The sequence below is a fragment of the Urocitellus parryii genome, chromosome 5, assembly GCF_045843805.1.
Source record: "Urocitellus parryii isolate mUroPar1 chromosome 5, mUroPar1.hap1, whole genome shotgun sequence".
NCBI classification, from domain to species: Eukaryota; Metazoa; Chordata; class Mammalia; order Rodentia; family Sciuridae; genus Urocitellus; species Urocitellus parryii.
Genome location: NC_135535.1, coordinates 174301034 through 174314765, shown reverse-complemented (window position 1 = coordinate 174314765; position 13732 = coordinate 174301034). Strand labels below are relative to the sequence as shown.

At 37.2% G+C, this 13732-nt stretch overlaps 1 protein-coding gene across 3 annotated transcripts in view; it reads left to right on the top strand.

Annotated features, from left to right (window-relative positions):
• Pank1 (pantothenate kinase 1) overlaps nucleotides 1-13395 on the top strand; it is a 65092-nt gene extending 51697 nt beyond the window's left edge. For 2 of the 3 annotated variants that reach the window (XM_026415230.2, XM_077798856.1), the window contains exons 4-7: nucleotides 1754-1930; nucleotides 2420-2543; nucleotides 7451-7576; nucleotides 12236-13395. In XM_026415230.2, coding sequence (XP_026271015.2) covers nucleotides 1754-1930; nucleotides 2420-2543; nucleotides 7451-7576; nucleotides 12236-12295 — 487 coding nt within the window. In that variant the 3' untranslated portion in view covers nucleotides 12296-13395. The remainder of the gene's footprint in view (nucleotides 1-1753; nucleotides 1931-2419; nucleotides 2544-7450; nucleotides 7577-12235) is intronic. The other variant, XM_026415232.2, reaches the window with a different exon arrangement.
• The last annotated feature ends 337 nt before the right edge of the window (nucleotides 13396-13732 follow it).

Genomic DNA, 13732 nt, shown 5'->3' with positions numbered 1-13732 from the left:
AACCAGTAGCAGGGTTGGGATGTAGCTCAGTGGTAGATCACTTGCCTGATATGCCTGAGGCCCTGGGTTCACTTTACAGCACCAAAAAAAAAAAAAAAAAAAAAGCAAAGCCAAAATACCCACACTAGCTTTGTAAGATAGGCTGAAACCAACAATATAGCATGACACACCATATTAAATGCAAATGATGACACACTCTCTTAGAGGAAGTCCTAAATTTCTATTGCTACTAGTGGTGCTTAGCTACATCATTCTTCATGGAAAAAAACCCATAATTTCACCAAACTTGCATTTTTTTTTTAGGAATCACAATTTAAGAATATTACACAGTTTTGCTTTAGATGCAATTTAAAGAACTATGAGCCTATCCTTCAATCTTGTACCTTCTTGTTACCAGTCATTGACAGTGAATGACATTAATCTTGAATTTTCTTTTTTAAAATTTAAGGTAAAAATAACCTTAACTTCAACCAGGCCTCTTGGCACATGCCTGTAATCCCAGCAACTCAGGAGGCTGAGGGAAGAAGGAAGGTCTCAAGTTTGAGGCCAGCCTCAGCAACTTAATAATACTCTGTCTCAAAAAATCAAATAAAGAGGTTGGAGATACAGCTCATAGATAGAACATCTCTAGATTTGATCCCCAGTACCAAAAATAAATAAATAAATAACCTTAATGCTAACTTATTTTTTTCCTTAGAATTAAAAGCCAGTGCAAAAATATAAATTGGGTTCCCAGAGCTAGTGGCTTTGGGGGGCGGGGGGCTTCTGAACCAATTGATATGAGCAGCTCTCTCATATGTTTATTTTTTCACCTAATAAGTGAAGAGTAAAACTTAGACTTAACCATTTAGAAACGAACTCCTTTTCCTGCTAGGAGTCCCCTGATGGTAGCTTTACCCAGAATCTGCTTTTCTTTCCAGGAGGTAACTTTGATATTAATGCACATTTGAGTTTGTCCTCTCCTACTATAATTAGTGTCTAATTTTGTCTAAAAAGACTATCTTAGAGGAGTGTTTCCCCAAATGATTGAAAGCTTTCAAAACATAATTGAAGTATTGGAATGATTTTGTGACCTTTGTGACTGGTTTTTAGCCTTGGGTAATAAGTAAAATATCAGTAACCAAATATCCAAAGTCTACCAGGGAAAACAACTTTAATATCAGATAGATCTATAGATCTAAGAAGTTGGAATGAGATTTTCTTTGCTAGGGAAGCAATGTCAGGTGAAAGAGAGCCTTCAGGCTGGTGGCTCCTGCTGAGTTCTAGGTCAGTTTTGTCATTCGAGAGTTTAGTTCCATAGTTAGTTGGGAATCATATATACACTATTTCTTTTTCAAAATGTTTGTACTCAGCTGCATATGGTTTTAAAATATCAGTTATTTGTTGCTTTCAGACCACCCAATTAGAAGAGGTTCCATTTCACAGGTGGAAAGACTGAATGAAGAGCTTAGGTTAGTGGCTGGTTGAAGGTCTCACAACAGAAATCAGTGAGAGTCTATCTCTAGTTTTGTTCTCAAATTTAGGGGCAAGTTTTCCCTTATGTTTAATGTTAGCCTCTGCCCTCTTTTCTGACCCAATCTACAAGAGTTCTTTTGTGTTCTAGTTCTTTAAATGCCCTTTTGTTTTCAAATAAAGTGCCCCTTTTCTTTTCTTCTGTTTTTCTTAACCCATTTTAATAGTCTTGATGTAGTTGGGGACTCGGATGGGCATAACTTCAAGTAAAATTTAAAAATAAACCTTATTATTCCTTCAGTCTTGGAGGTGGAACATTCCTAGGCCTATGTTGCTTGCTGACTGGTTGTGAGACCTTTGAAGAAGCTCTGGAAATGGCAGCTAAAGGCGACAGCACCAATGTTGATAAGCTGGTGAAGGACATTTACGGAGGAGACTATGAACGATTTGGCCTTCAAGGATCTGCTGTAGCATCAAGGTAGAGACTAAGTAGCTAGGAGCAGTAGTGACTATACATGAGGCAGCCTCTCCACCCTGGCCATTCATTTATTTTTTCAAATGTCAGCCCACCAGCCTGGTGCAAATATCAATCATATCAGATCTCACACTTGATTTCCTGTCCTTAATGAACACTGAGATGTTTAGCCCTTGATGCTTGTGCTTAAAATAAGGCAACTTTGAAAGAAGGTTCTAGAAAACTACAACAGTTATCTCTGTTCCATTCTTGTCCAGATATCTAGAGGTATTAAAAAATTTCCCTACATTATAGCCATTCTACTTTGTCCCTATTAAGAAAGGGGCAACCAGCCATTCATACTGTAATCTTGTCTGCTTGTAAACCATGATAGCAAAATCAGGTAAATTGAGCTTGAACAGAGATTCATAGAGCCTTCCACAGTGCCTTGGTGGAAGCACAGATCCTGCCTGAGGATGATTTTGAACGCTCTCACTAATATTTCCAACATAGCTTTGGCAACATGATGAGTAAAGAAAAGCGAGATTCCATCAGCAAGGAAGACCTCGCCCGGGCCACCTTGGTCACCATCACCAACAACATTGGCTCCATTGCTCGGATGTGTGCACTGAATGAGGTAAAGCCTTAACCTGGGGAAAGCCATGTGTTTTTACTTATTATATAGTGTGATAACTGTTGACTCTTAAGAAACTGCAGATCCTTGGGAAATCTGCTCTTTATTATATAGTTACACCTTAGAGAATAGGAGGTGTGTGTGTTGGGGGAGGAGGAAGAGTATGTGTTATATTTTTAAGCAGACACAAGCTGACAAATGGTAAACCATTAAACTGTAGAAACATGGTAAAATTCCAACCCATGTCGCAGCCTCTCTAACCATCATTATGGCCCTGTGTTCACTGAAATGTGAGCAAAAGCTTTGGGCATCCTTGCAAATAATTCCAGATAAAATGCTTCCACTTGCAATGTCCGATATTCTCTTTGCTTTCAGCTTCTTTACAGTGTTGCCTTGTGGCATGGAGTTCAAGCAGCATTGTACAGGGCTATCAAAGCACAGAGAGCTTGCTACAGCAGAGGCTAGCCAGAGACCCAGGCACAAGAAGGGGTGGAGCTGGTGACAAAGCTTTACTAACATTGTTTTGAAACACTGCAAAATGGAACCCTTTTCTGAAATACAAGATTTGTAAAGTAGAACCACTCTCTCTTTCACCGAGGTCTGTCAGGAAGACAAGAAAAAGAAGTTGGGGTGTGGAACAGGTAATAGGAGAAATATTACTGATAGTAAATCAGTAACGGAGTTTGAAGTATGTAATTATATGACATACTCACAGAAGAGGGCTCAAATTCTAAGTGTACAGCTCGATGAACTTTCTCACAGACACACAACCTGTATAGCCACAACCCAGATCAAGAAATAGAGTAATACAGATACTTTGAAACCCTTCCTGGCCCCTCCCTGTTGAATAGTGGAATGTCAGGATAGGAGGCATTCTTTGTTATGGGTGGGTGGTAACCTTGCCTTTGAGCTTTGGGATTACAAAAGAGGCACCTTCTTTACAACATTCCTAGCATATTTTGCTGATTTATGGGTCAAGGTCATAACTTTTTGGAAGTCCTCAGTTTGGGGATTAAGTGGGAGGCTGATAATTAGGTAAAAGTGTATTCCAGAGATATGCCCTTTTGAAGTCCACTTTGGTCATGAGATTCATTGTAACAGAGAGGTTATTTTTTTGGCATTAACCTAGAAAGGGTGTTTATCCAAGTAGCCAAACAAGCCCCACTACTAATATGTGTGTAGCTCGCTGTACTCACAGGCTCTGGAAGGTCAGATACACAGTTATGTCCCTTGCCACGTAGAGCAATAGCTGCCCTTTCCCCTACTTGCCATGGAGCGGCCTTTGCCTTGCATTTCTGGCTGAAGTGAGCCAGCAGGTCTCTCCACAGGTATCATAATCCCTTTAGGGAGGAAAACAGATTTTATTTTTCACTACATGAAAATGTAGTCATGTTGTATACTGGTTTGAGTAACTGGATGTTTCTGTTGGAGTTTAATGAATGAAGGCACTTGGCCATTACCTAGGGGCCAAGGCTCCATTAGAGGGTGTTCATTCAGTGCTGGTTCCCAGGGGACACACCAGTGACCGGCATTGTTCCATTGCCCTGTGAGCACAGTAACTAAGTCTTCTGTCCTTGTGTTGCTCTCTAGATTCACTGACTTGAGAATCCTTGACTCCAGCCATTGCATGGATGGGGGCACCATGTTTATGTTTTTGTTGTGATGATTGGAATGCTGTGAAATACTTTTCCCTCCACTTTAAAGCTTCATATTTCTGTTTTTGAATAGATAATATAAACATCTGCATTTTGTGTTTATAAGACAGCAGAATAAACATACAAGGAAGTGAGTTACCATTTCTACCCTATCACTCAATAGGAACCTCACTAGATAGAGGCAGCCCTTTGTTTTAGTTTTTGTTTGTTTGTTTCTGAATAAATATATACTTCCAAAGGTAGCAAACTCTACATAACCTTCTTTTTAAAAATAACAGCTTTGCTAAGGTATAATCACATTCCATACAATTAATTCACTTTCTACATACTATTCTACATCTTGCCTAATTTCTCAGCTTTTTATTATGAAAATTGGTAAACATGCATAAAGGGATGAGAATAGTTCAGAGAACCTCCACATGTCCAACAGCTCAGACTCAGCAGTTATCAGGACTTTGCCACAATGCTTTATGTATTTTTCTTTCTCCTTCTACTCCTCTCAATTCCTTTTCTCTCTCTCTCTCTTTTTTTTTTTTTTTTTTTTTGCTAGAATATCAGAAAGCAAATTCTAACCATTGTATCAGTCTATCTGTATTTCAGTGTGGATCTCTGAAAATATTGCCTCTTGCTTTTTTACATAACCTATCTTGAGATTGTTCATATCAATATATTTTAAACTTTCATTTTTAATGACTATATAGCATCCTAACATATTGATATGCAGTTATTGGTTTGGTCACTTTTCTAGTGATATTTGTTTTATTTCTAGTCTCTGAAAAGCCTGCACTGTATTTATTTATGAATACACACATATTTGTATACACACACGTTTTGCATATATGTCAATATATCTGGCAGATAAACTCCCAGAAGGGAAATTGCTGAGTCAAAGGATATGTTCACTATAATTTTGACAGATATTACAAAGTGCCCTTAATAAAAGTGGTTTTAATTTATATTCCCACCAAGCAGAGCATAAAAGTATAAGCTTCTTTACCCATTTTTATATTACATTGTTGTTTTTTTTTCTTATTCGTTCATAGGACCTCTTTATTTGATAAAAATACATTTTATTTGACATGTACTTAAAATTTTTGCTATTTATTGCTTTCCATTTGGATTTGCTTGAGGTGATGTTTTTCCTCTGAATTAAGTGTTTAAAAATTTTAAAGTAAATATATCAATTTTCAATGAATTCTTAGTATTATATCCCTTTTACTTCGATATTATTTTTAGAAAGAATTTATTCTTTCTTCTAATGTCTTTATTTTTTTTCCTTTTAAAAAAAACTTTTTAAATTTGTTGTTGTTGTTGTTGTAGTTGGGCACAATACTTTATTTTACTTGTTGATTTTTAGGTAGTGCTAAAAATCGAACCCAGTGCCTCACACATGCTAGGGAAACACTGTACCACTGAGCCACAACCACAGCCCAAACATTTGCAACTTTTAATCACCGGAAATATATTTGAAACATGGAATGCTTCTCAGTTTTGTTTTGTTTTTGTTTTTTGTAAATACTAGGGATTGAACCCAAGGCCACTCCACCGAGCTATATCCCCAGCTCTTTTTATTTTTTGTTTTAAGATAAGGTATTGCTAAATTGCCTAGACTGGCCTTGAGCATGTGATCCTCCTGCCTTACCCCCAAAAGTAGCTGGACTTACCGGTATACACCACCACACCTGGTGCTCATCAGGCTTTTGTTGTTTTTGTTGTAGATGAACACAGTACTTTTATTTTATTTATTTATTTTTATGAGGTGCTGATGATCAAACCCAGTGCCTCATATGTGCTAGGCAAGTGCTGTGCCACTGAGCCACAACCCCAGCCCCTCTCATCAGCTTTTTTTTTTTTTTTTTAGTTGTTGATGGACCTTTATTTTATTTATTTACTTACGTGGTGCTGAGAATCAAACCCAGTTCCTTATGCACACTAGGCAAGAGCTCTACCACTGAGCCACAACCCCAACCCTCTCATCAGCTTTTAATGCTACTTCTACTCCTTCTGGCTTCTCCCAGAGTAATGCAGGACTCAACTTTGAGCAAGTCCTACCTTGAGCTCTAAATTTAATCAAATTCTTTTTTAAACTGAGTTTCTTACTTTGAGTGTTCCTTTCCACTTCTTAGTCCGGATAGTTTGTGACTACAGTTCTATTTTTAATAAAAACTTATTAAAATTACCTGACCCCTCTACCCATAGGAAATTTCCAGTGGCTAATGGCTTCATAAATGTGCATTGCTAAAACTTAAGACAGTTAAAAGGCGATGCTCCCAGACCTTGATTACTCCTGATAGACTGAGCAGAAAATAATGGCACTTTCAAAGACTCTTGCTTTTGATGTAAGCAGTCCTAGCAACTGGCACTCTTCTGAGTGAGTGGTGAGCAGCCTCTGCATGCAGACAGGCTGGGCTCAGTCTTAAGCTTAAGAAGTACCTGGGAAAGTAGGGAGGGCTGCTAGTACAGCTGGAGGGGAAGCTTGCAGGATTTGAAGCATGTCTGCATGGACAGGAGAGGAAAGGAATATTCTTAAGTGTGTGTTTAGAATGCAAATCTATATCCATGGTAACAAAAAATACAAATGGAGTTTTTTAAAAATATTTTTTGGTTGTCAATGGACCTTTATTTAATTCATTTGTTTATATGGGGTGCTAAGTGTCGAACCCCGTTTCTCACACATACTAGAGGAGCACTCTACCACTGAGCCATGACCCCAGCCCCATAAATGGAGTTTTTGTTACCATGTTTTAACCCATACGTGGACCAAACAGGATATTCCACCACCATACATCCTGAGGGCAGAGATGGAGTGTTGTGTCCTTCTTATATCCCCAGTGTTCAGCCTAGAGTAAACAGCAAAAGTCATTTGATGAATCCACCATGCTATAGCCGTTTCTTCTGTGAGTTGGTTGTAATTATATTTTATACTTGGAAGTTTAGGAAATTAAGAAATGCACAAGAAAATTTAGCTAAACTTGAACTTCAGTTATGATGATATATATTAATTATATGGAGCTGAACTACATGTCAGACCCAACACTTGCAAACAACCCTGATGTCAGTTTCTGCTTTGTCCAACTAAAATCGCCCCCTCCTATCCTTCCGGAGTGCACTGTGAGGTTTGCTCAGCTTCATTTTGGAGATACCAATGTGGTTCACTGTGCAAACTTCTGTACAATGACATACAGAACATTGGGATCTTTGCCGATGGTATTTTTCTGCCATGATTCAATGGTTTGTCTTTAATTTTTTTTCCAGAATATTGACAGAGTTGTGTTTGTTGGGAATTTTCTCAGAATCAATATGGTCTCCATGAAGCTGCTAGCATATGCCATGGATTTTTGGTCCAAAGGACAACTGAAGGCTCTGTTTTTGGAACATGAGGTGGGTTGAGCTTCCACAGACTGAATTGTTCTACATGGAGTGTAGAATTGACTAACATATGAGTGGGTCTCTTCATTTTATAACTGGTCAAGTAGAAATGTTGCCAATTTAAACTTTGCATTTATGCAAAGGATGACAAAGAGCTACAGAAAGTTTGGGGGCAGGGGATAGGATGCTGAGTATTGAACTCAGAGACTCTTCACCACTGAGCTGCATTCCGAGTCTTTTTTATTTTTCACTTTGAGACAGGGTCTCTGTAAACTGTGAGTCTTGCTAAATTGCTGAAGTTGGCCTCAAATTTGTGGTCCTTTCGTCTCAGGCTCCCGAGTTGCTGGGGTTCCAGGCATGTATCACTGTGCAGGCTTGCCAGAAAATGGAAGCTTTTTATCTAATAATTAGGACTGGTAGTTGGTTAATTTTTAAAAAAAGCAACTGGAAAAATAGATTAATATAACCCTTGTGGAAAACTGTGGATGTTTCTCAGAAACTACCCTAGGACTTAGCAATCCCACTTCTGGGTATTTACCCAAAGAGATTTGAAATCAGGGTATTGAAAAGTTGTCTGCCTGCCAATGTTTATTACAGATTATTCACAATAACTAAGAAATGAAATCAATCTAAGTGTTCATCATCAGCAATACATGAATGGATAAAGAAAATATGATATCTAATAGAATACTATTCAGCCTTAAAAGCAAAAGAAATTCTGTCATTTGTAACAACATGAATAAAATTGGAAAACAAGATGCTAAATGAAATAGGTCAAACTCAGAAAAATAAATGTCACATGTTCTCACATGTGGAATCTTTTTCTTTCTTCTTTTTCTTTCTTCTTCTTCTTCTTTTTTTCTTTTTTTTGGTACAAGGATTGAACCCAGGGGTGCTTAACCACTGAGCCACATTCCCAGCCCTTTTTTATATTTTATTTATAGAAGGTGTCTCATTTAGTTGCTAAAGCCCTTGCTAAGTTGCTGAGGCAGGCCTTGAACTTAACATCCTCCTGCTTCAACCTCCTGAGTGGCTGGGATTATAGGCGTGTGCCACCACACCTGGCATGGGTAGAATCTTAAAGAACTGAACTCATGAAAGCAGAATGGTGGTTACAAGAGGCTGGGAGTTGGCAAGAATGAGGAAATGATGGTCATAGGGTACAAAATCAGATAGGAGAAGTAAGTCTTTTTTGAGATCTCCTGCACAGTGTGGTAAACAGTGTATTGTATATTTCAAAATTGTCTTGAGACTAAATTTCAGATATTCTCACTGCAAAAAAAAAAAAATGGCTAAGTATTTGAGGTAACAGATATGTTGGTTAGTTTGATTTAATCATCCCATTGAATTGAAAAGTCATAATATCACTTTTGTACCCCATAAATATATATAATTACTAATTGTCAATCACTGATAAAATTTATTTATTTACTTACTTATTTATTTATATTATTGTGGGGATTGGGGCCGGGGGCACTCTACCACTGAGCTTCATCTATAGCCCTTTTCACTTTTGAGACAGGAGCTCAATAAGTTGCCAAGACTGACCTAGAACTTGTGATCCTCCTGCTTCGGTCTCCCAAGTTGCTGGGATTACAGGTGTGCACTAACATGCCCAGTTTTAAAAAAACTTTAAAGTCAGTTAAAATAGGTTATCATTTAAAAAAGTATCTCCCTACTCTAATTATTTTAATTTTAAAATGCATAAATGTTTATCTACTTACTAGTCTTTCAGTGTAGGACCAAAATTCCATTTTTGAGAATGGTTTATGTGATTAGGGCACTACTGTTTTCTCTAAGTATGTAACTTCTTGGATTTTCAGTTTGTTTCTTTTAAGTGGATCAAGAAAGATACTTATGGAGCAGTTAAGTTGTAGAATCCTTCTAGTTTTTTTCCTCGTTCGTGTTGTGGCATCCACCTAAGTAAAGAGCAATGGCTTGTGACTACCTTTTTCAGCTTTGCTGAATTTTCATAAAACTGATCATCATTTTGCACTTTGTTGGTTTATATGGTCATAATTAGATTGTTACCTAAACAATGAAACCCTTAAAAACAACTGTGAGATAAACACAGCTGATTGTTGGCAAGTAAGCAGCTTCACTGGTGAGAACAGATATTCTTGGGCTACTAAGAGGAGCCTACCAGCCTTGAGAGGTGAGCGCATCTGGCTGATATTGACCTTGTTAACGTGAGAAACAGCACCAGTTAATACAGGGCATCTTTGATAAGGGCATTTCTACATAACATAGATCAAGTGGGGGGCCCTCTTTTCTTTTCCCCATTGCTTCTATCCCCCTTTAAAACCAGTGCTGTATACAGCTAGTATTCATCACAAGCAGTACCTAATCTCTTGTGCATATTGCTGCAGAAAAATATTGAGAACTAGTATTGTAAATTTCAGTTGTAATGAATGGCATTTTCTTATCTTCCAAACTAAATTATTTATTTGAGAAGCTACTGGTAAATTTAGAAGTTATTTAGAGATCTTTACATCCATATTTTGTTTTCTTAATGTATATACAACAGTGAGAACTTAAATATAAATAGGTTCCCATGATAGAAATTAATACTGAAAGTCCCTTCCTTCCTTCCTTCTTTCTTTCTTCCAGCAGGATTAAAACCCAGTTATGTAGCTTGTTTTGGTTGAAGGATAATAAGATCCCAGAACCTTCATTCCTTCATTCCCCCAAAGAGAACAACTCTATGATTCTGCTTATTTATGAAGTTTTCATGATATAAGGTTTTGTTTGAAAAATAGAGAAGCATCACAGCTTTAAAAAAACATAATTTAAAAGAAAACTACTGTTCTGGTCTAATACAGTTGCCGTATTTAGCAGTAAAAAATGCAGGATGCTTGATTATTTTATCTGGCATTTAACTGTACTTTATTCGGCAACTTTATGTCCAGATCTTCTTGCCTTAATGTAGAGAACAAGACATAGAAGCTGGCAGGGACAAGAAGTCATCTCCAAGGTCAAAGAAGTAGTTGGTGGCAAGATAGAAAACAGATCCAACGTTTTAGGAAAACTCAATTCTATAGGTCAACATGTAGTCAGTCACCAGTATCACTGAACCATCCTAAACCATTGTGGATGGTGAATTTGATTTATTACCATTTATCATAACTCACTAGTGAACTGCTTAAAAGTGTTCCTTAGAAAATTTTCTACATTCTTAAGTTCACTCTGGGTTAGACAAGCCTTACCAGAGACTATTATGGAGGGATAACTTTTGGGAGACTCTGATTTAGTTGGTGGCTTTCTAGTCACTTGCCCTGCTGTTAGGAGACCTTACTCACTCAATTTCTCTTTCATTCAACTAATGTTATGGTGGAACATCCTTTAAGTAGTGTAGCTAGCAGTTCAGAGCACAACTTTTATTGACTGTGAGATCTTAGATTATGATATCTCTCCCTCTGTTTTAACATTTGCAAAATGAAACAATAATATTTGTCTCATAGAGTTACTGTGATGACTGAATGAGTACTTCCACCTCACATGCTTAGAATAATTTCTAGTGCCTAGTGAGGCCTCAATCAACCTTAGCTGGAAGCAGCAGCAGCAAAGGCCCTGACATGTCCTGATACATTTGCACCTATCTCAGCAGTAAATGCAGAGTCTGGTAAATGCCAGAGGGTGAAGTCTCCAGACTTTTGTAAAACAACCCAAACTGAATATTTGTGTGTTGTCCCTCCCAACCCAATTCACCTGTTAAAACACTAATCTTCCAGAGGATGGTATTAGGAGGTAGGCCTTGGAGAATGGTTAGATCATAAGGGTTGAGCTCTCATGAATAGGATTAGCATCCTTATAAGAAAGGCCCAAGAGAGCTGCCTTGCAACCTTTGGCCATGTGAGATTACAGTGAGAAAGACAGCAGTCTATGAAGAACTGGCCCTCGACAGGCATCTTGATCATGGACTTCCCAGCTTCCAGAAGTCTTAAGAAATAAATTGCAATTGTTTCTGAACTACCCTATCTTTGGGACTTTTATATATAGCAGCTCAATAGGCTAAAATGAAAGTTGCTAAAATGTGTTTTTAGTTTCTTTTCATCTTCACAGAGCTTGGGCTTACGTTTTACAGATGGGCAAAATGAGGCTGCAGCTGACTTAAGGGCCTTCCTCAGATTTTCTGAGGGAAATTTAGGGTTTTCTTCCATGAGATGCAGATTTGATGTCAGATAAACGTGGGTGTTGAGCCCTTCCACAAGTCACATAACCCTGACAGGGTAATTTATTACCTTTCTTTTCTCATCTGAAATAATAATGTGGATTTTGCCATGGAAAAGGTTAAATTGAAATACAGCTATAATAATAGAAGTATCCAGCACTTAGCACATAACTTGTGCCAGATATCTTTCTAAACACTTTATATATTTAACCTGTATAGTACATATATATAAGCAAGTAGTCATTCAAATAAATGTATTGTTGTTGCTGTTGTTATTCCACCATGTATGTTTGTTCATTTTGCTGTACTGGGAATTGAACCCATGGCCTTACACATGCTAGACACACTCTCTATCACTGAGCTATATCCCCAGCTTAAGAATTCAGTTTTAAAATTTTCTCTTTCCTGTAAGGGGCACCATTTCTAGAATTATGAAAAATAAGAGGTCTTTGGCTAAGGTTCCAAGACATTCCCACAGAAGTTTTCCTTTATTTTTGTAGGGTTATTTTGGAGCTGTTGGGGCATTGTTGGAACTGTTCAAAATGACCGATGACCAGTAGAAATGAGCAGTAGAGGGAACAGCCTCCTGTGAGGACAGAGAGCTGAAAGGTACTGCTGGAGAAGGAGAAAATCGCTGTGGATGGAAGCCAAGCCATTATGGCAGAGGAACCTGCTGGATTTGTAAATAATCTAAAATTCTTCTAGCTGATCTTTGACTCTTAGGTTTTGAGCTTATGATTTAAAATGGGAAATATAAGAGTTTTTTCTGTATACTGTATTTTTAAAAAAAAATAATTTGTGCAGTGTGGCCAAACCCACCAATTTTATGCATTAACTTTGAAAAATTGTATGGTGTCTAGAAGGACCTGAAATGTAAGCGCTATTCATTTTTCTTCTGGGGTTTACTGATCGGTGTGGTAATTTTAACTTCATTTAGTAATTACTCTAGGAGATTTTACCTTTACTTATATTTTTCATGACGTTTCATGATTTGCTGTTGGTTTCAAATGAAACTACAAATCTGACATGTTTTACTGTGAACACTTTTTTTTTGTTTGTATGCTTTTTTTTTGTCCTTTCTGTTTGAATGTCTTATGAAAAACATGAGTCCCTCCCCCTGTTTTTGTTATCCTCTGATCTCCCTCTCTCCTACCCACAATCTATCTTTAATGTAATTGTTCATATCAATCAAGGTGCTGACCAACTCAATACAAAGTTAAAACACACAATCCAAAGCTCTCAAAAGTGCCCATGAGGAGAAGACTCTATGTGTGTTAATGAATTTAATGAGTCTGGCAAAAGTTGAAAATGATATGCAATTTTATCTTACCACTTATAAATATAGTGATTCGCTGGATTTATATTATGCTGTGTTATATTAAATTGAATTATCCTATGATGAAATGCCTTCATCCATGTAATCCTTGTGCATGAAGTTTGGAACTTATTGGGAAAAGCTTCCCAGCAGATGAACTGTCACATGAAAGGGAAGTCATGCATTGAATGTCAGGTAGTAATAACTCTTTTGTATGTTTATGTACCTAGATGCTTTGTAACAAGACATCTTAAATAATAATGTTAATTTTTTTCATTTTTAATATTTTAAACTGAAAACTGTACTTTCACCCCAGTTTCTAAAATTAAAAAATAATTTATAATACTGATCTATATATATATTTTTTCTTTTTTGAGAGATTCCTTTAAGACTGATGGGTAACTTTCAAGTGAGGGTCTTGTACATAGAACACATGAGATCTTATGATCTTTTGAAGAGCAGTGCAGTTGCTCCATGATAATGTTCCCTTTTCCACCTTTTGAGCGCCACCTTTAATTTTGAGATCTTCAAATCTTGAGGAAGTTGATACTAATTGAAAAATTCACTTGTCTGGTTAAAATAAAACCCATTTCTGTTGTGATGTTTTTAGTGTATATGTTATTTTCATTTCTTAATCTTCATCTTCATATTATCTGCTTTGTACTGTAAAATGACTCTGTGT